This window comes from Pagrus pagrus (genome assembly GCF_965226575.1).
Source record: "Pagrus pagrus genome assembly, chromosome: 14".
In the NCBI taxonomy this organism is placed as follows: domain Eukaryota; kingdom Metazoa; phylum Chordata; class Actinopteri; order Spariformes; family Sparidae; genus Pagrus; species Pagrus pagrus.
This window is the reverse complement of record NC_140198.1, coordinates 23,647,488-23,671,003: the sequence shown is the minus strand read 5'-3', so window position 1 is coordinate 23,671,003 and position 23,516 is coordinate 23,647,488. Positions and strand designations below refer to the sequence as shown.

The 23,516-nt window shown below is 42.9% G+C and overlaps 1 protein-coding gene across 2 annotated transcripts in view; it reads left to right on the top strand.

Moving 5' to 3' along the window:
- The window catches only part of atp2a3 (ATPase sarcoplasmic/endoplasmic reticulum Ca2+ transporting 3), a 47,190-nt gene extending 26,199 nt beyond the window's left edge, over window positions 1-20,991 (top strand). The window contains exons 7-22 of one of the 2 annotated variants that reach the window (XM_084373763.1): window positions 209-294; window positions 629-1,093; window positions 8,076-8,164; window positions 9,147-9,249; window positions 10,168-10,299; window positions 12,983-13,099; window positions 13,286-13,504; window positions 14,539-14,874; window positions 16,095-16,315; window positions 16,413-16,615; window positions 17,648-17,733; window positions 18,033-18,166; window positions 18,869-18,986; window positions 20,186-20,303; window positions 20,434-20,467; window positions 20,604-20,991. In XM_084373763.1, the coding sequence (XP_084229889.1) occupies window positions 209-294; window positions 629-1,093; window positions 8,076-8,164; window positions 9,147-9,249; window positions 10,168-10,299; window positions 12,983-13,099; window positions 13,286-13,504; window positions 14,539-14,874; window positions 16,095-16,315; window positions 16,413-16,615; window positions 17,648-17,733; window positions 18,033-18,166; window positions 18,869-18,986; window positions 20,186-20,303; window positions 20,434-20,438 (2,432 nt within the window). In that variant the 3' untranslated portion in view covers window positions 20,439-20,467; window positions 20,604-20,991. The remainder of the gene's footprint in view (window positions 1-208; window positions 295-628; window positions 1,094-8,075; window positions 8,165-9,146; window positions 9,250-10,167; window positions 10,300-12,982; window positions 13,100-13,285; window positions 13,505-14,538; window positions 14,875-16,094; window positions 16,316-16,412; window positions 16,616-17,647; window positions 17,734-18,032; window positions 18,167-18,868; window positions 18,987-20,185; window positions 20,304-20,433; window positions 20,468-20,603) is intronic. The other variant, XM_084373762.1, reaches the window with a different exon arrangement.
- The last annotated feature ends 2,525 nt before the right edge of the window (window positions 20,992-23,516 follow it).

Below are 23,516 nucleotides of genomic sequence, written 5' to 3'. Positions count from 1 at the left end.
CTTGCACATTTATTGCATGAAGACCTACAATTCTAAAATTTTAGCCTCTGATATTATCTGTCATAGCAGTTTCTCTGCCCCTTGAGGCTGTAAGTGTTACTTTGTCCTGTACTGTCACTGTTGAAATATCTGATGGTTGATCTCATAGTCACCTGTCGCACTTACAGATCTGATTCTCTGCAATTGTCTCATGCAATCTTCTCTTTAGGGGAGTCTGTGTCCATCATCAAACACACTGACCCTGTTCCTGACCCCAGAGCTGTCAACCAAGACAAAAAGAACATGCTGTTTTCTGTAAGCAACAGCACCCCGCAGCTGTCTGAGTCTGAGTCATGTTTATCTTCTGCCTTCATATCAGGAAGTGATGATGCCTTTATAGATAAAACTTTACAGCCCTGGCTTTTAGTTGCATAGTTGAACGTAGTTACTGCAGTTCTGAGAGGTTATCACATTTTATGATTCATTGCACGGTTCAATGGAAATACTCTTTTCCCATGTTCGCCGAAATCTGTTAACTGATCTGGTCATAAAGATTCAATTATCAGCTTTCTCTAACATTCAATTTGTGAAATGTTTTTTTTTTTGCACCATTTCCCCACACTCATTGCTGTCTCTCTTTTTCCCTCAGGGCACAAACATCGCTGCAGGCCGTGCCATAGGTGTTGTCGTCGCTACCGGCGTTACCACAGAGATCGGTAAGATCCGAAATCAGATGGCAGCTACAGAACAGGAGAAGACGCCGCTGCAGCAGAAGCTGGATGAGTTCGGCCAGCAGCTCTCCAAGGTCATCTCCCTGATCTGCGTGGCTGTGTGGGTCATCAACATCGGCCACTTTGGAGACCCCGTCCACGGCGGCTCTTGGGTCAGAGGGGCCATCTATTACTTTAAGATTGCTGTGGCCCTGGCTGTGGCCGCCATCCCCGAAGGCCTGCCTGCTGTCATCACCACCTGCCTGGCCCTCGGCACGCGTCGCATGGCCAAGAAGAACGCCATCGTTCGCAGCCTGCCCTCAGTGGAGACCTTGGGCTGTACATCTGTTATCTGCTCCGACAAGACGGGCACCCTCACCACCAACCAGATGTCTGTCTGCAGAGTAAGTGTCATTCAGGAAACTGTAAAATGCTTTTAACTGCTGATCATACAGTTTAGCACATGGACCAACATATTACTGCATCTTTTAACACAGCTGAATTGGTTCAGAGCATAAAACGAATCCTAAGTATTTAATGTCCACATCCTGTTGTTTGATTGACATTTCATAAAAAGCCTTTGGGAGTTTCCTTTGTAAAGGTGTTATGGAGGTGAATTCTACTAGATGAATTCTCTTCTAGTTTTTTTTTTTTTCAGTGTAAGTAGGGCTTTAAGAGGGATGGAAAATCCTTGTGGTTTTGTAATGTTTACCTCCGTTTGGCAGGTTTGAGATAGCTGCTGGTGGAATAGCACAGGCTGGCATGACCCAGCAACACCCAGCGTGTTAGAGAATATCACCAGATTAGCTCTCACATACACAGCAAAGGTTCCCCAAATGTCACATTGCCTGAATAAACACAATACAGCGATCCATAGTCTGAACTGTCTTTAAGTTTCAATGTATAAATGGTCTATTTATGAACACATTAGACGGCAAACACTAAAAGATCTTATCCACAACTATTCACAAGTAGTTCAGTAGCACATGGCCTCACCCATGCCTTTGTCTATGTGTGTGTGTGTGTGTGCGCGCGCGTGCATGTGTGCGTGCGTGTGTGTGTGGAGTAAAGACGGCTAGCAAACAACACATAAGCACCAAGTAAATGCCAGCACTGCTGTTTGTCTTGGCTCCTGTTAAGGGCTATTCTAGGTCTACACACGCAGAACACACGCACACACACACAGTCTCAGTTAATGCCTCTTGTCCTTACATTCTCCATCTCACCTCTTACCTCATCTAATGACCTAGGAAGACGTACTTGGCAGTATGAGAAGGGCAGCACAGAAGTCATATCCAGACAAGACTGGTATCACTGGACAGTGTTGGCAGCTCATTCAGTCATTTCCAATTTTAGTAGAATACTATTCTAGGTAGAATTTGACAGTTTGCAAAAAAAAAATCAAACATTAACATTTGACATCATAAACAGGTTTTTTAAAGACATTTTGAAGTCTATAGTAAAAAGTCTTTAAGGGTCTAAAATCTCTGAAACCTCACCAGAAACTGACCAGCAGAAAAACCTACCCGATGTGCATAAATACATTTTCTGAAAAGAGAGACCTGTTTCGAAATAGACTTAAGAATGATGAGACCTGATCCCATTTTGCAGTTGAACTGAACAGCCCCTAATAAGGAGAAAAGCACACTAACACTGGCAGCAGCGTGATGTGCTATCAGTTAACCAGCAGCCTCGGTCGAAAGAACAGCAATACAATTATAATGTTCCAAAAATGATTTGAGTTAATAGAAAACTAATTCCAAAAATAATTTGTTTATTTAAGTCTCATTAATAGATATAATTGAAAGTCCTGTTTTCACCTCCTGCACCAACAATATAAACATTCTGTTTCCAACTTTGGAAGTAACAGATAGTCATTCACTATTAAACTATTTATTATCTTTGAATTAAAGTCCGAAAAAAGAATTGTCACTCATGAGAATTAATCTTTTGCAGACTGCTTTCCTAAAATCTTCTCTCCCATGATTATAACACACCACGTGATCAGAGCTGATGCTTTGAAGACATATTAACACGCAAACCTGAGACCCACAACAATAAAACGAGACCAAAGCCAAACCAATTAGACTGAGCATAATTTCCTGCTCCAGACCGGGTCTCGGTTCCACAAGACCCATAAAGACCTTGAGTCTAGAGCTGATATTACTTCTGAAGCTGGATGAAAAGCACAGTTGGGCAGAGTGGTGGTGCCTTGAGGTTATGTAGGCTCAGTAGCAGGCTGAATGTGACAGCCTGAGACACATGTCAATCAACTGAAACCTTACCACACGTTAAAGCGATCCTACAGTGTGACTTCTGCTGAACAGAGTCCAGTGTGACAACAGATGATAACTGCAGGATAATGGTAAACGTTTATCACTGAAGTTAAAGATGCAAAATGTATGAATGGGCATCTGGTAGAATTCATACTCGAAACAAATAAAGTATAAAGTATATTACCAGAATAACCGCTAACTGCTGCTCACCGTAGCTACCATTAGCTAGTTAGCTCAGTTAGCCGTGAAGCTAGCAGTTGGGACTGGGCAACTCGGGGCACTGAGGAAGTGTTGGTGTTTATACTGCTAGCACTGGAGCTTTGGACATAGACAGGCCAGGGCTAGTTGGTTAGCATGCTAAAGTCATTAGATATCTCTCTCTGCAACATAATGTCAAAAGTGTTATTTCTTCAGTCTCTTGATCATTTTAGTTAATTTTTGAATGTTTTCAACAAAAATTCTTCTTTTTTATGATATTTTATATGATATATATGATATTAAATATTGCACTTTTAATGCAGAATCTGATTCTCCTGCAGACTGCATGTAGTGCTTTGGCTCACTGCAGTCAGGAAAGGAAGGAGAAGACTTTTTCTTTTTTTTTCTTTTTACTTCTATATGATCTTTGCGTATGCATCTTATATTCTTGCCTTTTCAAAATGGAGTTTGCATCAGAGGTCTGTGCACTTCCTGTACAGCAGACACTCGTGCTCTTGCCATATGAGCGCTCCTCCCTCACCTTGCCCACCGAGATGACGTGGAGTATCTGTGTGATTAATGCGTAGCAGCAGGGAGTTCCCTCTAGCAGGGAACCAACCCGGACAGGAGCAGAGCGAGGCAGCCCGCTGCTGGTAAATATTGACGCTTCTGGCTTCACCTGTACTCCCTGGCCTGCTGCTCTCGGCCCTCTGCTGGGAGATAAGGAGGCACATACACACTCCAACTCTCACAAATACAAGTCAAACTTCCGCTTTACATTTTCTTTTTCATCATGGTGTTTCCTGGAGATAGCAATTTGTGTGCTTGCTCAACCCCTCATGCACACTTTGACAGCTCTGTTTTTATGGTTTTTGTGCGTCAAGGTTTAAATGCCCACATGAATGTTTGCTCAGGATTATCCATCTGTGCTTATTCTCTGACTGGTCTCCAGCCAGTGGCCCTGATAGCGCCATGTGTCTCCCTTGCCTCAGGGGCATCCCCATTTCCACAGGATTTCCAGGGATTCCCTTCTGTATCCTGACATCGTACTTCCCTTTTCCCTCCACACACACACAAACATAAAGGGACACGCACACATAAGAAGGGTTACTCATCATTCATCCCCACAGCAGCTCAGAGGAAATGAGTAGCAGAACACAAACTTGTGCCACTTCTGAGTCACGTGGTTCACACTGGGCCTTGTTTCCTTGGAGACCACAGCGGATCAGATAGAAAACTGACCACAGATGAAAGAGCAACCTTATTTTCTTCCTTGCGGTGTGTGCTTATGTGGAGGTTATCGGGTCCCTTAGTAATCATCATTGTTGATTTGTTGTGGAATAGTGGAACAGAGAGTGCTGAGCCTGGGCCCTAAAATGAAATGAAAATTTTGTGAACAAAAATATGGGAAATAATGGGGAAGCCTGTGGTGCCCATATTTCAGTCAGAATTTTAATGTTCATTTTGGGATATCTCTTAAACTAAGGTAATGTACCGAGGCTTCCCTCACTGCCCGAGGTTTAAGCTGTTAATTATGGGACAGAGAGGCAGTCAATAAACTGACTATTTAACGATCTTAACTGGCTGACCTTTTATATCTTATATGGCTTTTTGAACTTAAAGTTGCTCATATTCTGTCCTGGTTGATTCGGCGACACCCATGGTTAGTGCTGGTAACATCAGGTGTGCAGCCAAACAGTATCACAATGCTATGATAAAGAGGTCAGGCAGTAATTGACCTTTTTCCATCTTGCATGAGAATGAGACATTTTCCAGGTAAGAGCAGGTCACAGTAATGTAGTTAGACTTACTGAGAAGGTTATGGAGTTATGCAGCCTGTCATCTAACAGATAACGGTAGCTGCTCCTGACTGTTGCACTGCTACCTTAAAAGTGATTGGCTGTCATAAAGGCTCAAAATGACCAAGTCTTGTTGCCTAGATGCATTTTTGTGTTAAACTCTGTGACTTCTGCACTGCTTCACATCATAAGCCACCTCATGTTTCATCTGTTGAATGTTCGTTTATTAATGTGAACTAACAGGGCTGAACTAACCTGGGCAAAACCAGGGCCCCAATGAGCCCGAGCCCGCTGTGTTCTCAAATTTAGTTCTGTTTGAAGTTGATTAAGTGCAAATTTAGGAATATGCACCATGTAGGCAAGAGATCAACTAAAATATTTAAAGTATTTAACTTGGTGTTGACACAAGGTCACAATATTACTGTAGGCACACATGCAGGAAATGTCTTTCCAGTTCCAGTTTAGTGATTCAAAGCTCGGGTTAGTAAATTATTCCAGAAGCGTTTTTTGTTATATTTGCAGAAAATCTCTCAACATCACGACCGCAATCAATAAGTAAAATGCTCTTACAATAGAAGGAAAAAAGAAAACTGTTGCTGTTGCAGACCTCAACAATAAGCCCATCCAGTTGTCTTAAAAAGCTTGTTCAGTGTAGCAAACTAGCCGCTAACACATCTCCCTGTTGGCCAGTGAGAACTACAGGGCCGTCGGTGTCTGTGTAGTCAGATACTGACGTCTGACTTTGAGGGGAGATGGTGGGAGTTTACTTTCAAAATGTAGCTTGCTCTTGCTAGTGTCCACAATCTTACCAACCCCAGCTTTAACACAGTGTGTTAAGATACTGAACAGAAGACTGTGAGACCAATTTAAACGAGATGAACGATAGCACTGCGTTACATATATCATTTTCTGCATCCCTTGTGCATAGGTAGGTAATTTGAATCTGTGTTGGAATGGTCCTCACAGTGAAAACTTCTACATTATAAAAAGAGATAATTACAGAATGTAAATCCATTTAATGGATATTGCTAAAAGAAAATAAAAACTGCATACCATAAAGATTAAAAACAGGCTTTGATTCATGTTTATGAGTTTTTTGACAGACTTGCTTCTGATATAGTGAAAGTAACTAATGATATCCCTTCCAATAGTACCACTGTTTACCTGTGTAAGAAGGAAAATATCAACACTGTTGATGTAAAAAATCACAAACGCAAAATTGCCTGTTCTGACAAAAGCTATAATTTCACAGAGGCTATAATCATGATTCAGTATGACAGTTATTTATAACTGACTTTCATCTTGTCCAGACTAGACTACATCAGTAGACTTAATGTAGTAACCCCGTTGCCGCAGTAATAATTACTCCATTAAAAGGCTAAAGCGGGCCTTTTAAGCTCATGTGCGATGGGGACGACAGCAGCTACCTCTCAATTGAAATCTGTCATTGATTTTGTGTTCCATTTTAAATTGGTAGGTGCTGGTGAATGACACACACACACACACACACACACACATATTGACGGAAGAACCAAATTTAACCAAGTAGCTGCTTCATTAATTCTTCAATCAGTCAGATTTAATGGAGTCTCAAACAAGTTAAGTTAGGTCGTGGGGTTGTTTTCCCTCTGCGTGTGTGTGTGTTTGTGTGTACTGTTGGCTGAACTGTTGGCATTAAATAGCTGAATATTAATAAAGCAATAAAGGTCAAAGGCAGTCTCGTAAACTATTGTATATTTGATTACGTCATTCAGATACAATGTGAAGATGCACAGAGAGGCCTCAGACTGTGAATGGTGGTCTATCTCATTCTTATAAACCACCAGACACAACACTCCCTCCTCGTTTTTATCCTTATATTAGTATTAGCAGTGCATCGTAGGCCGCCCTTCCTGGGGGAATTTCAGGAAGAAGATTTGCCAACAAAGCAGCCAACAAAGCAAATCCTTGGACAGCTCTGGGACTCCAGAGCAGAGTCCCGACTTTTCTCCGCTTTGCTTTCCAGCAGTTGACTGGGGCGTGTTTGGCAGTGCGAGTGACTGATGAAGCTTTACATCAAGACATGTGAGCGGTGCAACTCCCATGTTGCCTGCGTGTTTAGAAATACTAAAGAATCGGGGAAAGAGGCGACGATACAGCGACTGCTGAACTAACTGGCTGTCAGTGGATAATAGCCTCCAGTCGACGGGGTTTCTTGCCTCTCGGTCTCAGTTTGAACTCTCTTCTGTGACCCTTTTCCAACCAGCAGCCAGAGTACTTCCTGTTTACATCCACTATTTGATTTCATAAAGCTTTTTTAGCCTTTTTATTTTTCCGGAGCAAGTCAAATAGCAAGGCAAGAATAATTGGTCTTTTGTTAGCTGCATCCTGTGTGTCTGAGTATTTACACAAGCTGCAGCCTTCACTGTTTATCTGAAGTGTGTTTTGACACCATGCCACCTTCCAATTCACACACAGCCCAATTGGAAGCTGATACACCATGGCAGTAAATTACTTCTGGCATTTTGACTGCTCAAGATGTACTGAAATCACCACTACAGTTCCACGTTGGCATACTATGACAACAAAGGTGTTATATCACCTGCGGGCACATTAAATTCAAGGACAGGCCCACCCCTTAGAGCTGCCCTGTAAGACTGGTTTTCATTATATTAAAAATTCAAAGATTAAACTCCTGAACCAAGATTTTCATCTTAATCCCTGAGCATGGGACCAGGGGTCTCAGGAGTTTCTGAATCCATGATTCTATTTGACTTGAAGGTCAGGATTGGATTCATTCAGCCATATTTTTTTAATGTAGCACTCAGAGGGCATGTGGTCAAATTTAAATAATGTATTTAGAATTTAATAGCGGTAACTTGTTTTACAAGTCAATTGGAAACAGACTGTTTAACACAAAAACAAAAAGAAGAGTCATTTGGTGGCAGAGGGATATTGTAATGTGCGCATTATTTTAAATGCGTTCCCACATGTGACGACTATGTAAATGAACGAGGAATGGAGGAAAAGTGTACTTCAAAATGTACCGTAGTCATTACTCTGACTATCTACTGTGCAGTTTTGCTCATTAAGCTAACCATATTGCCTATGTGTTTGTCTTCTCTCCACTCCAGATGTTCGTCGCAGACAAGGTGGAAGATTCAAACTGCTCCCTTCACGAGTTCTCTATTACTGGTTCTACGTATGCCCCTGAGGGACAAATGTGAGTGTCACATTTTAAAGATATATTACTTTTATTGGGGATAATAAGCAGACTGTTTGTGAGCTTTTCAAATTCAACCAAAGAATTTTACACTTAACTCGAATTTAATTCTATCCCCCTCTTTCCCTCGTCAAGCCTTTGATCAAACTCTGAGTAGCTTCATTTCAAAACAGAATATAGTATAAATAGCTGTAGTCGAGCATTCAGTGCTAATGATTCCCAAAAAGTGCTTCTAGCTTTGCTTTTTGTGTTTCTATGGCAATTTCTGTGAAAACCAGGGAAATGGTAATCCTGGAGGCTTCTGTTGCATATTGTTATGTGTGCTTATTACTTTAAGAAAAATCCACTCATAGTAACCATCATATAAAATCACTATTTCAGCCGCACCTATAACTATTTCACTACACCCCCTTTTGTTTTTAATAGTGTTGAAGTGAAGCGTTTACTTGGGCAGATGAACGGAACAAAGCGTCAGATTTTCAATTGTGTGGTCACTTTGGTTTGAGGAGGAATGTAGGTAGCTGTCGAGTTATTAGGTAGGAGAGAGCGTCTGCAGTTCATTGTGTGTGCGTGTTGTTTATTTGGCTGTTTGGTGAGTACAGCATTCTGACTCCGCATGAACCTGTCGATTTCATAACAGCAGAGTGTGGGTTATTGTGTGGGAGCTTCGCTAGCAACCGTTGCAGTCTCTTCTGGGAAGGGATCCATGGTTGTCATGCAATCAGCACTGCTTGTCAGGAACACACACGCGCACACACAGACACGCACACACACAAATAGCCTGTTTACTACTGTACAGCCACTGTTTCTTCAGTCAACTTTGGAATGCTAAACAACTGAATGTGTTCCCCACTCATACATATTAATGAGGTTCCTGTTTTTGATGTGTAGTGAACTGTGAAGTGTCTTTCCGATTTATTTTGCTTTCGTGAGTGACGATCGTGCGTGTGTTTGTGTGTGCGTGTGTGTATTTTTCTCTCAGACTGAAAGGAGACAGGCCCATCCAGTGTGGAGACTATGATGGACTTTTGGAGTTGGCCACTGTCTGCTCTATGTGCAATGACTCGTCACTGGACTACAATGAGGTCATTAAAACACACACACACACACACACAGGCATGCATGCGCGTACACACATTTGAATATTTGTATAGTTAGAATTTGCTTCCTCTTCTATGCCTGACATCATATTTCTATGCAAAATAAACCCATCTGTAAAAAATACAGGATTGTGTAGGTTAGGTGTCTTTCAATACATAATACATGTACACACACACTGCAATGACTCCATGAAATGTAGAACTGGAGCACAAACACACCGCAGAAAGCCGTTTCTTCTTTTCTTATCTAGCTGAGCTAATTTTACTCCGATTTCTGATCTTTTTTCTCTGCTTTGGATTGCTTTTTCTCACCTCTTTGTCATCACCATGGTATCGTGGTAACCGTGATGAGGAGAGAGGCCAGGGAGAAGCCACTTCTCAACTCCCATATATCCTCCAAGGCTAACTGTTTCTGTTCTTGTAAATGATCGTTTTGCCACCAATTTTGTACATTTTTGAATAAAGAGCCCGAGTGTGAGATCAAAGCGCGCTCGTACAGGAGAGACAAGGGGGCCAAGTAGCCAAGTGCCGGAGGGGAGTGAGGTGTTTTATTGCCGTCTGCGCCCGCTCAAACAAACAAATGATGTGTGGTATGCCATTACTGCGTCACCTCACCTACTCCACATCTCAGCGGATAGGGCCACACTCAAAAACACTTTGCATGTATGACTCAGCGTTTGCGGAGGCAGAGGTGAATGACCCACAGATTTGCTCAGGAGTCGTTCTCCTGTCATTGTGAAGAGAGTCGCTCACATGTAACAATGTTTAAGTCTGTTTATGTTCAGACGTCTCTAAAACGTGTCACTATAAAGGGTGGAATTTAATGACTGTCACTCAGCCCCTGTAAATACTTTCTGAATCCAGTCCAGCAGCATGTTCTGATGTACTTCTGTTCCCTCCCAGGCCAAAGGCGTTTATGAGAAGGTGGGTGAAGCCACAGAGACGGCTCTCACCACCTTGGTGGAGAAGATGAACGTCTTCAAGACTGACGTGTCCGGACTGAGCAAGGTGGAAAGGGCCGGCTCCTGCAACTCGGTAGGCTACATGTGGAGATGAGTTTGTGACCCAGAACTGTGATGTTGGCATGATTTAAGTCATCAGATATCAAACTGACTCCATGTACCGATCCAGATTTGGTCATCTGATGTTTTTATGAAATTTTAAGCTCATAGCCAAAATGTTGCAGCACAAATTAATTAAATGGACATTAACTAAATAGTTCTACATATCGAGTAGATGCCATATTTGTGTCTTCTAGAATTCTATGAGGAGCTTGTGCTGGACCATAAACCCTCCTCAAAGGAGACCTATCAGGCACCTGAATAGCCTTGTCAGTAGTCCCACCTCTAACTCTGTGACTTTGTGACATCACACTACGTCACCATGTCATGCATTTGCATAATTTATACCTAGCGGCTAAGTTTTTGGCTAGTTATTGATTTAGCACAGCTGCTCTGTCGTTGTTAGCGATGCTGGATCAGGCGTGTGTGAGCTCACCAATCAGAGGAGTCTGGGTTATTTGGGAGGAGGGCCTTAAAGAGACGGGAGCTGAAACAGGGCATTTCAGAGAGAGGGCGAATACAGAGCTGCAGCACTGGACAGTGTGAGAACACTGATGTGTTTTTGAGCATTGAAGCATGTAAACCTATTCTAGTAGTAACCCAAAATAAAATTAGGAACCTGAAAAAGAGCATGATGTGTCTCGCCTTAACGAAACACGAGACAGTTTGCAACTGAAAGAGCAGGTAACAGATGGCTTACTCAACATGTCTTCAGTTTGGATATATTTCAGTCTCGAAACACAGAAAAGAAAGACAGCAACCTGCATCAGTATCAGCAGATATTCAAATTCAGGTACTTGCATCTGATAGCAACTGCAACCCAAAAAAGTGGGTCAGTGCATCTGTGACTGAAAGGGACCTCCACAGATTTTACACATCTAAGTTACAAAGAAGTGACCTTGCCTGACCTCCATAGTGCACTCTTCATCTCTGCTCGAGGCCTCATTGGCTGTTACTAGCATAACACACATAAATCTCCAGTCAGGTTTTATTGTGGTGTAATGGAGACGCCAGGTTTTGACTTCCTAGGAAAGAGGGCGTGTGGAATAAAAAAGACAATATCTCTGGTTCTGCTGCAGTCTGGTAATGTTATAGGAGTGCAATGGTAAATCAGTGAAGCACTATTTTAGTATGTCTGATCAATAATGTATGAGGTATTCAAACCAAGTCTGGTGGGATCTGTAGTTCACATCTTAATTCATTCATTCACCTACAGTGAGCATATTGTTTGCTTTAGCAGCTGGCGTATCTGCTGCAGGCGCTGCACTTCTCAGCATGAATATGTCAACAAGACTGTAATTACTCCGCTCATTATACCGTACTGTACACTGCCTGGCTGTCGGGGTGACATAATGTGCCCCATGTTTGTGCCAGGTGATATTTGATTATTTTATCTATTGTTTTATCCAGAGCGACTTATAATGAGTCAACAGGTTAGGATTTAGTGTCTTGCTAAAGGACTATTTAATAAAGGTTGTTGATGCACACATCTGTATGACTTCAGGGTGAGGACTATGATTGTTTGGTTATGAGTGAAAAAAGTCCTCAGCTTATCGTAATTTAATACTTGATCTCCTGTGATAAGGTCAACGTGGACAGTGCTGAGCCTGACCTGTGCATGAGAGTACGTCTTGATTAGATTACTAAGCTGTTGTTGGTGTTCCAGTGCCGAGGGGCCTGTCATCCACCGAGCTGAAGTCTGTCACCTCTGGGTGCGAGCCTTTTCACTCCACTGTAGATAAAGGTCATTAAAATCCCTGTTGGTATCGCTTCCAGGAAGAACAAAGCTCATCAGTGATGAGCCTTGTAGTGACAGAAGGCAGGGGGGTGGAGAAGCAGAAGTGTGACTGAATATTTCCTGGATCAGCCCAGTTCACCTGTTTAGTAGATACATGGATGAACTCTTAACAATAACATGCATCCTCAGCAGATTTTAGATGAGATGACCTCACCTTTTCCAAATCTCTGCTGGGTGCACACCGCTTGAAAACGGAAGTCAGAGGAAGAGAATATTTTCCCTGCTTGTCGTGCCAAGACAAACCTCCATGTCTCTGCCTGTATGATGGAGAGGACAAGTTTGTCACATTGACAGATTTCAGGACATCCATCTCCAGTCCCCTGACAGGGTGTGTGACCATCACAACAGTGTGACCGGACAGAGAGCATGATCCGTGTTAATCTTTCATGTGTACGGGATCAGCACAGACTCTGAACGAGAGGGACACCTACTGGCAGGAGAAGACTTGACACTGAATGCAGATAATGCAGTATGTGAGGAACAGGGGTGTTTTTAGGATGAAATTTTTGCCCCTTCAGTAAACCTGCAGTAATCTGGTCTGCCTCTTTGTTTGCATTTTGATCAGTTGTTATCGCTAACCGGCCTCAGACAGATCTCCATTATCATGTGCTGCTGTGTGCAGACACCTGAGGCCGCAGCCAGACATCCAGACAAGGTGTTTGAGTGCTCAGTCTAAAGTGTCATCCTTCAGCTGTCAGTAGCTCAGCCAAACCTCTCAGTCACCCACAGGCTGCCAGCCTGACAGCTGCCCACGAATACAGCTACTTAGCTCAGCCCGAGGCTCTTTGTCACTTTTTCCCATTTCTTCTTCTTCTCTGACATTTCTTCTACTTTTTTCTCCATCTCTCTCATCCATCAGGTGATCAGGCAGTTGATGAAGAAGGAGTTCACCCTGGAGTTCTCTCGTGACCGCAAGTCCATGTCGGTGTACTGCACCCCCGTCAAGCTGGGCTCTCAGAGCAAGATGTTCGTCAAGGCATGAATGAATAATACAATCACAAATTGATTGATGATGATAATAATTATAATAACAAATGTTTTAACAAATGTTTTTACAAATAAGATGCACGGTATAATGAATAAATATAAAAAAAACTAAAATGATAGAACTCAAACATGTTCTGATGAAGTTCTCTGATGTTCTCTCAATTCTTCCGCACAGGGTGCTCCAGAGTCTGTGATTGAGCGCTGTCAGTTCCTGCGAGTGGGAACAACGAAGGTGTCGCTGACCCCAGGCCTGCGCGACCAGCTCCTGTCTAAAATCAGGGACTGGGGGACGGGCAGGGACACCCTGCGCTGCCTGGCGCTGGCCACTCATGACACCCCGCCACGCAAAGAGGACATGGATTTGGAGAATTCCTCCAAGTTTGTGCAGTATGAGGTACAGTAGAGGACTGCGGTAACATCTGATGCTTAGCTCAGAAATCCATGTTGTTTAAATAACCTCCTATTTAAATCTGATGACTCATGACTCAATGACAGTTTGAGACTTTGAAGAAATAGTTTGACATTTTGGGTAATATGTTTGTCTGCTTTCATGCCAAGCGTATACATTAAACAAAACGAGCAATTGAGAGCCAAAGTGACAAAGTCACATCTGGGCTAGCTTCTGTTTCACTCGCATGTTCATGAAGTACCGGTTTCACTTGGGCTCTATAATGTGTTAATAAGGACAGAGCCTGGCTAGCCATTTCCCCATTTCCAGTCTTTATGCTAAGCTAAGTGTCTTCTTGCTGTAGCTTCACATATAAAGGTGCAATATGTAAGATTTTTGGTTGAAAACATTCAACACTTAATTAAAATTATCAACAGAATATGAAGGGGTAAGAGATTGTGATGTTATGACATCAATGTATTGTGTTGCAAAGCATGTTAAGCATGCTAACCAGCTAGCCCCGGCCCTCAAAAGCTCCTATCCTAGCAACGTGAAAACCAACACATCCTTGATGCACTTAGCTCCCAGTCCCAGCAGTTAGCAGTTACTGTGGTGACATGCTGCCCACTATTTGCTCTGAGTGTGAATTCAACAGGTGGCCAGCTTTTACATATTGCACCTTTAACAGACGGATAGGAGAGATATTGATCTTCTCATCTAACTTTTGGCAAGAAAGCAAATGAGCTTATTTCCCAAAATGTCAAACACTTCCTTTAATGTCATCTTTGCTGCGGTGTTTCTTTTGTTTGAACCACGGCGGTGATTAAATCTGTATCCAAGCTTTTACAATTGGTTCCTCTTCCCTGGAACCATTCTTTTGTTGCGTAGAAAGTAATCTGTCTGATGTTTTCAGCAGCAATACGGCTAAAATGAGCTGAATTCAATTTTCTGTGAAACTGAAGTGAGATTCTGTTCTCAGATAGTCCTGTGTGACCTTAATCCCCCTTTTTCTCTTTCTTTTATTCTCTGTTCCTATTCAGCTGGGTCTCACATTTGTCGGCTGTGTGGGCATGCTCGACCCACCCAGGAAGGAGGTGATCGGGTCAGTGAAACTGTGCAACGAGGCCGGTATACGTGTTATCATGATCACAGGAGACAACAAGGGCACAGCTGTGGCCATCTGCAGACGAATCGGCATCTTCGGCGAGGAGGAGGACGTGACGGGAATGGCCTACACGGGCCGCGAGTTTGATGATCTCCCGCAGGAAGCCCAGAGAGAGGCCGTCAAACGGGCACGATGCTTCGCCCGGGTCGAGCCGGCACACAAGTCTAAGATCGTGGGATACCTGCAATCATTTGATGAGATTACTGCCATGGTGAGGAAAAGTGATGATGACTCTTTCTAGTTTATTCAACTTTCACACTTTTCTCTGCTTCCTACAAATCCACTCATTGTATTTCTCCTTTTTCATATATTTCTGTCTGCCTTTTGCAAGTAAAAAAACGAGAAAAAAACTTTTCTCCTTCCTTCAAATGTGCATTATTGGAATGACTTGCGGAGAAGAGGCCAGTGAGGCATGACATGTTCCAGGTCTCTCTGAGGCTGCTCTCTCAGACATTGCTATCAAAAGCTGTCATCTCCGGCCCGCTCTGCTGCTTCCTATCTGACATGCGTCTCAGATGAGGGGTTGATCCGGGGGGAAGACGGGCGGGAGGGAGACAACAATATCACCATTTGCCTGTCAGACTGGCTCCACCATTCACCACTGTCTGAAGCTGCTTTAGGCCCTGCCATGACGGATTAATACATCTCCCTCTCTCAGCTTTGGCTTAAATCTTGTCTGGATCTGAAACGATAATGAGACTTAAACATAATGAGATAGCGGTTCATTTTCAATCATCGTTAGATTGTTGGACCCATCGCTTCTCTAATATAAATGTAATGTGGGTATTCTAAGAATAAACAAGCAGAGACGCGGGTAGGAAAATAGATTTTAATTAAATCATGTTAATACACCAAAGAATAAGAAAAAAAGAAAAAAAGTTATTATAATATACTTTTATTCTTCAAAGAAGTTTTTCAGTTTTCTGCTCCTGTTACTTTAAAGTCGTTTTTTTTATAATGCTGCAGTCTCCATAAAATCTGCCTCTGTTTACAATTAATGTTTTATTTTTAAAGGTGCACTACGTAGTTTTGGGGAAGAAGTTTTAATGAGAAGAGAAAGATCTTCATTGACTGATTTTTGTCTGCCTAAACAAACTAAATAAACAAACTCTATTTGTTTTAATGACTGAATAAACTGAATAAACAAACTGACCTTAAAGGACAACACTATTTCATACTGTTTTACTTTGTTTATATGTGGCGGACCCTGCCACCTTTCTAGCTTCAAACAGTGTTCTGGACCTTATTTTCCTCTGAGAACAGCTTGTTTATTCACTTTTTTGAATTTCTTCTACATAGTGTCCCTTTAAGTCTTTTATGCATATACACAGTCAGTCTAGTTTTGGGATTTTCCACATAATCAGGACTGCAAATAAAGTCCTGTGAGTCTTCTGAGGCATCAATGACACAAGAAATCTTCTCTCATTGCAGACAGGAGATGGTGTGAACGACGCCCCGGCCCTGAAGAAAGCAGAGATAGGCATCGCCATGGGCTCCGGCACAGCTGTGGCCAAGTCGGCATCTGAGATGGTGCTGTCTGATGATAACTTCTCCACCATAGTGGCTGCTGTGGAGGAGGGCAGAGCCATCTACAACAACATGAAGCAGTTCATCAGATACCTCATCTCCTCCAACGTGGGAGAAGTCGTCTGGTGAGGAACGCAAACGCGCTCGGATACAAACATTACTTCACCTTCGACCTGATGTCCTCAGCTGACTTCTGTGTGTCTCCTCACTGTCTTTCTCCAGCATCTTCCTGACAGCCATCCTGGGTCTCCCTGAGGCTTTGATTCCAGTCCAGCTGCTCTGGGTTAATCTGGTGACTGACGGCCTGCCTGCCACCGCCCTGGGCTTTAACCCTCCAGACCTGGATATCATGGACAAACCTCCACGCAACCCTAAGGAGCCTCTCATCTCTGGCTGGCTCTTCTTCAGATATCTGGCCATAGGAGGTAGTATTAGCTCTGACCTGCAGATGTGTAATGTAATGTCACAGTATTGTCCAGATCACTGTGACATTGTACCAACAACAGTTACTTTAGGTCAGACAGCTAAAAGTATGATATGTGAACTCGGCAATCCTATTTTAGTTTCTGTCGTAATTTTCAGCCATAATGGTAATTCTAACATCTAAACACTGCTCTGACCGGTCTGACCTTTCTGATATTTGTGATGTGTTCAGATTATGTACTGTGCTGAATTACTATCGTCTTTGATAATCTAAAAACTACCCAGCAGACATCTCACCACCGGTCAGACTTACTCTAGCTGTCATATTATTTAGCCTGTGGCATGACAGGTTAATTGGGTCTCCAACGTAATGTTAGTGGGAGTGTTTTTATTATATGTAAGCATCAAATATACATTTAATGAATGAGATGGATATAGCACAAATAATGCTAAGTGAGACGAGACAAAGTGAGCTGTGTGCCCAAGACCATAAACAGACATCTCAGGTTAATACACAGAAGCCCAGCCTCCCATACATGTAATGTTAGCATTGCAAAACACACAAAACAAATAAATAATGTTGGCATATATGAAATTAAGTCAAACTGTGTCAATATAGGATTTAATAATAATTGTATTCATCAGCCACAGAAATATTATCTGCGTAACAACGTCATGAATTTTCGATCTAAATCCACGACTCTGCCATCTTTATTAACTGTCACTAAGTGACAGTACATGAGGATCTGCGGGTGAGACTCAAAAATCAACTATCTTTCTCCAGGAAGATGCATTGTGTTGCTTTATATTGCAGGGCTCTGACCAGCTCACTGCATTCACACAGCTAAATGTTTAGCTATTATTTAGCCCACATGCATGCATATCTCCAAATGACAGTGTTCTAAATCCAAATTCCTACCTATATCTAAACAGCATCTATCTAAATAATGATGGTTACTGAGTCCTTTCTTTCATCCTAACCACTGTCTCTGACATCTGCTGTAAACAAATGTCTCTTGCTGTTTATCCTGCAGGATATGTGGGTCTTGGAACAGTCGGTGCTGCCACATGGTGGTACCTGTTTGATGAAGAAGGCCCACAAGTGTCTTTCTATCAGCTGGTGAGTTGCGTTATTCTGCTCAACCTCCTTTGTATATGTACCGTCTCTCTGTCTTCTTTATGTTCCCTGCTGTCAGACACGGTAAGGTGGATGATCATAGCAGTTTGCAGAAATAGAAAAGGAAGTAGGACCCATGTGGTTTGATTGCACACAGGGTTGGAACGAGGCCAAGATGCCGCAGCTGTTCCCCCATCAGATCTTAGCTCCATCGAACCAGGTCACACAGGTCGTGGTGACATCCTGCTGACACACATGCAAACACAGACACACACTAACTCCCCGTCTGTCTCTCTCTACAGAGACACTTCATGCAGTGCACTGAGGAGAACCCCATGTTCAAGGACATAGACTGTGAGGTGTTTGAATCACGCTACCCCACAACCATGGCCCTGTCCGTGCTGGTCACTATTGAAATGTTCAACGCACTCAACAGGTCAGTCATCTTCTGCTGTGATGTCGGGGGGGATTGGACATTCCTTAAATGTCACGTCTGTCAGATATTTATCAAAGAGGAGACGCTGTCATCCAACGAGACAGCACTGCCTTTGAAAAAGAATTACAGAGGCGCGACAGGGAGACCAGCACATCCATCACAAACATCAACTCTTTTCACTGCTGACGGGCTCAACATTACTGTTTTATAAAGCCCATATCTTTTAGATTCTGCATTTGGTTAAAGTGGAAAAGGAATTAAGCTTAGGCACACATCTTAAGAAATGGAATAATGCTTATTTGAGGAGGCAGGAAATGAAAGGAACAGTGGTATGAAGGGAAAACTTCTCATGTTTTTGCCAGGATTGCTCATGGAGCAAGTCAGTCAGTAGCTCCCTATAGAAACAAAGGCGGATGTCTCATTTAGGAAAGAATCTGAGAAAAGGAAGGTTCAAATAAAGAGCTGGACGACCAGTGAAAATGTTCTCCACAGCCGAGACAGTCAGTGAGACTGTCAGATGGGACACAAGAGGCAGACTTGTTATGATTAATGTAGGGTTGCATTCAATTCATTTCAATGGCAGTCTAATTCAATTGTGTGATCTTTGCAGCATAAAAGAAAAACCTCCATGTAAGTCCTTAATGTCAAGTCGAGCAGCTACATTGTCAACATGTTTTGATCTATTAAACTTCTCCCCGACAGTTTGTCTGAGAACCAGTCTCTGGTCAGGATGCCTCCCTGGGTCAATATTTGGCTGCTGGGAGCCATCATCCTCTCCCTCTCCCTGCACTTCCTTATCCTCTACGTCGAGCCTCTGCCGGTGAGTATACTCATACATGGGACACTTGTCGACTCTGTCAGTGAGTCTGCCTTGTATCTTTGGGGGAAGCTGTGAAAACATACTGATAATACATGGTCCAAATGCATGATAGACTATGACAATGTTAACGCATTAGTTGTTTCTAATGATTAAAAAAAACGTGGCCCTGAGAGCTCAACGTACTGCAAACAGACAAACCACAAGCAAATGACAAAACATCTCAACCTGAAGGTTGTGGAGTTAAACAAGAACACGACCAAATACAGTAAAAACCCCTGCACCAACTGACTGTGGGAAGTTTCCAGGGGTCACTAAATATAATGGGCCACATTCATCACTTTTTATTGCCTCCTGGAAACCTGTGCTCTGTGCAACTGCAGCTTTTCTTTATTTGGTTTGCGTTTTCACTTTGCAGCAACTTTGTGTAATTGCTGCACGTGTGTTGTCAAGTTGCTGAAGATGCTTTCTTCATTTGCTCATGTGTTGTCTTCTTTTGATTGTGTTTGTTATCTTAAAGGGGAATTCAGGTATTTTTCAACCTAGGCCCTATATTTACATGTTTTGGTGTGTAAATGATTCATGCACACCAAAAGTTTTGGAATCGGTCCAGTAGATCACCTCAGCTGGCAGCTGCGACACTGCTGCAGTGGCTGCAATGTAATGCTTCAGAGCAACTGCGACTGTCAAAGTGAGATTGATTGTCAACATCATGTAGTCAGCCATGACTTTGGACCTTTGTTGGCAGTTCCTCTAGGTTAACTCCAAACTCCTCTCCAACTCCGGCGTTTCCACTGTAATCATCCTGCACCAACCTCAAAAAGGATCTTATTTTTTAACAAAACGGTCTAGTTATGTCAGATTTTTTCCAAAATTTCATCAGACACTGAGAATAACAACCGCAGACTGTTCGTAACGACTGTCAGTCGCAGTTGCCCCGAAGGATTACATTGCAGCCGTGTTGTGGCTGCCAGCTGAGGTGATCTACTACACAGATTCCGAAACTTTTGGTAATTCTCAATTAATTACACACCAGAACATGTTAATGTAGAGCCCAGGTTTAAAAATACCAGAATTCCTATGCTTTGAGCTGTCAGGACCGCTGTAAAAAAGGCTTCATCGCACAATGTCTGTTGTGGCTCCGTCTACCGTCTGATGCATCACTAGACCTTTCTGACTTTGTGGTTTCCTCTGTCCTCCAGTTGATCTTCCAGGTGACCCCCCTGCACTGGTCCCAGTGGATCGTGGTCCTGAAGATTTCCATCCCAGTCATCCTGCTGGATGAGGCACTGAAGTATATGTCCAGGAACCATCTAGAAGGTACATTGAGCCTTTTTAATTCAGGTGTTATGCGTCTGAAATCAATGAATGATCTTTAGATGCTGAAAATCCGATTCCACTGACACGTCTCTTCTGCTCTTTTTTTCTCTCTCCTGCATTTCTAAATCAGCCTAAATTCTTTTTGTCTCACCTTCTGTGAAAAGGTACTCTATTTCCAGCCTCTTCATGCTTTTCTTCTCTCTCCTGTAGAAACTCGCAGCTATAGACTGATCAGATCACCTATTATGTTTTCTAATGATGTGCTTTTTTTCTGTTTTTTCTTTTGTTTATACCCGGCAGGTGATGAAGACAAGAAATATCGGAGGAGATGGCAGCGGGACTAAGACCTCTCCCTCAACACACTCACACACTTAGACACACGCCTACCCTCTTCCCTTTATGAGCTAGGAACCTTTTCTCTCCCCTGTCCTCGTTCCCCACTCCTGCATGTCCAACAGACCACCACTAGAAATGAGCAGCGGCTTGCATGAGGGCGAGTGTGCAAGAGAGAGAGAGCATGCGTGTTCCTGCGAGCATGGCTTCGTACGAGTGTGTGAGTGAATGAGCAAGCGTGTGTGTGTGTGTGTGTGTGTGTGTGTGTGAACAGGCAGATATCAGCCTGTCTTTATAGTTGCGAGAAACAACCGCAGAAAAAACAAACAAGATAAAACTCTGCTTTTTAAAGATTTCTGCTCATTTGGTTTTTTGACTGTACAGTACAAACATAGTGGTGCAGTAACTGGACTTTGGGGGGGGAAGGAGAGGGAGGACAGGGGGACGGAGGTTGATAATACGGGGTGGGAGGCGAGGGGAGGGGGGGTGGGTTTAAATTAGTACAGAGAACCAAAAGAGAGATTGAGAGGCCTGGCGTGGAGAAGAGACTGGTGTACACAGTGGCGAAAGAACAGCGTCAGCAAGAACGTGGAAGGTGAAAACAGCCGGCTCTGGAGGCGGCATGACCAGTGTAGAGAGCCATCGTACCTGTGTGTGTGCGTGTGCTTGTGTGAGTGTGTACGTGTGTGTGTGCGCGCGCGCGTGTGTGTGTGTGCGCACAAACACATTATCTAGAGGTACGGCTTTGGCTCCTGCCACCCACACTACTGGCAGCCAGCTCTGCAAGAACACGACCTTGTCAGCACAACACAATGGTATCTCTGGCCAGTTTGTCACAGCGCTGCTCCTTCATCACTCTTTGTCTAACTCCTGTTGATCGTGTTTTATGCAGAATTACTCTCCTTCCTCCTGTCCGATCTCTCCATCTCTCTTTCTCGCTCTCTGTCGAGGAGGCAGCTGTGGGGCCCGGGCGTCGGGATGTTTTTTCGGGCTCTCTAGTTCGGGGTGTGGAGACGTCGCTGCACCTGAAGGTGTGAATAGCTTTACGCTGCTTGGCCGCTTCCTTCGGCTCTTAATTCGAGGAGCTGAGGCCAGCTCACAGATAGATAAATAATAAAAAAAAAAAGAATTTAAAATGTCAAACATCAACCAAACCAGCATATCAGTAGAGTAGTTGTCAGCCAGTTCACCCAGCTGGTCCTGTTAAGCCTCACTTTAATGTCCATGTGCTGTGCTGCCAGTGGAGTTTTAGCTGTCTGATATCTAAATTAAACGTAGATCTGAACAACAGGATAATGCTCCACAATGATAGTCTCGGAGCATCGTGTTGCTGATCTCCCTTTAATTTCTTCAGTTATTTCTAACCCTGCACCAGCGCTAAGGTGTGTGTGCATAGAGCCTTACTTGAATTAATTTGTCTAATTTGACTCTTTGATAGGATTTCAGTCGTTGAATCGCACAGATGATGTAGTTAAAGTAAGTTAAGGAATGGCATCTAAACTGCTTGACTGTCTCAGTGTCACTCGCTCATCAATCATTTATATATTAAGCACATTTTAACATCCATGCCTTATACAGCCCACTGCACCTCCACATGAAATATGTGGTCGAAATGAATGTGTTCCTGCTAATCTTTAATTAGCCTTTTACCCACAACCCCCCACTGCTCTCACTCATGCGCGCCCTGTCTATCAGTGATGTTCATTCTGATCACTCGAGGTCTTAAAGACTCTGAAGGTCCCCCTGGACTGAAGCATGTTTGATAGGAGACCCGTTTTGTTGTGCTTTGTGCGCTGCTCCCTCAGCTCCTTCTGCTCTCTCAGTGCTTTAGCGACTCACTTGGGTATTGTTTTATAATGACTAAATAGTAATGTATTTGACTGAATGAACCCCCAGGGGTTGGATTGTGTCTTTAAGTCTTAATTATGGGTTTTGTGATGGGCCCTGGTGCTCTGTGGACTGGGTGAGCGGTGTGTTTGGCCTCTTCCACATAGGAAAGAGGAGAGTGTGTACATTAAAGAAAAAACTTAGTAAAGGTGCCGGATCAGAAACGGGAAGAAGGATCTGCAGTAATGAGTAAAAGTGAATTTAATAAAATGTTTGATGACCCAAGATCTTTGAGGCAACTGCTGCCTGGAGAAGATATATGTGCTATTTTCTTTAAAGGATAAGTTCACCCATGAATGAAAATTCAATCATGTACTCAGCCTCATGTTGATGAGAAGTAGGGTGGAGTTTTAAGTTCACAAATCATTTCTAGAGCTTTTACAGCAAAACACTGTTGCAGCATTCTCCTAAACAACTGAAGTAGATGGGGACTTGTTTTAAAATGTAAAGAATACCACAAGAAAAACAAAAAACAACAACATAAAACAGCTTGTTTTCCAAGTCTCTTGAAGCCCTGAGATCCCAAATTGACTTTAAAATACATTATTTACACTATTTTAAGCTGAAATCTGCACTGTAGCTGCTAAGCTAAAAGTGTTAGTGTGCAGCCTGTGTATGTAACTTAAAAAAAAAACGAATAAATAAATCAAAAACATAAATGGCCCTGAGATCCCAAATTAATTTGAAAAGACATTATTTACACCCTCGATGTGCAGTCAGGCGTGGCACCTACTTTAGTGTGTGCTAACACTTTTAGCTCAGAAGCTACAGTAAAGATCTCAGCTTTAAAAAAGGTGTAACTAGCATCTTTTGGAATCAGTTTGGGATTTGGGATGTTTTGTTTGCTTTTTGACCATTTTCAGTTGTTTTTTTCTACATTTTTAAACAAGTCCCCATCTACTTCACTTGTTCAGGAGGACGCTGCAACGCTGTTTTACTGTGAAGCTCCAGAAATGTTTTGTGGACTACAAAATTTCGCCTGACTTTCCATCA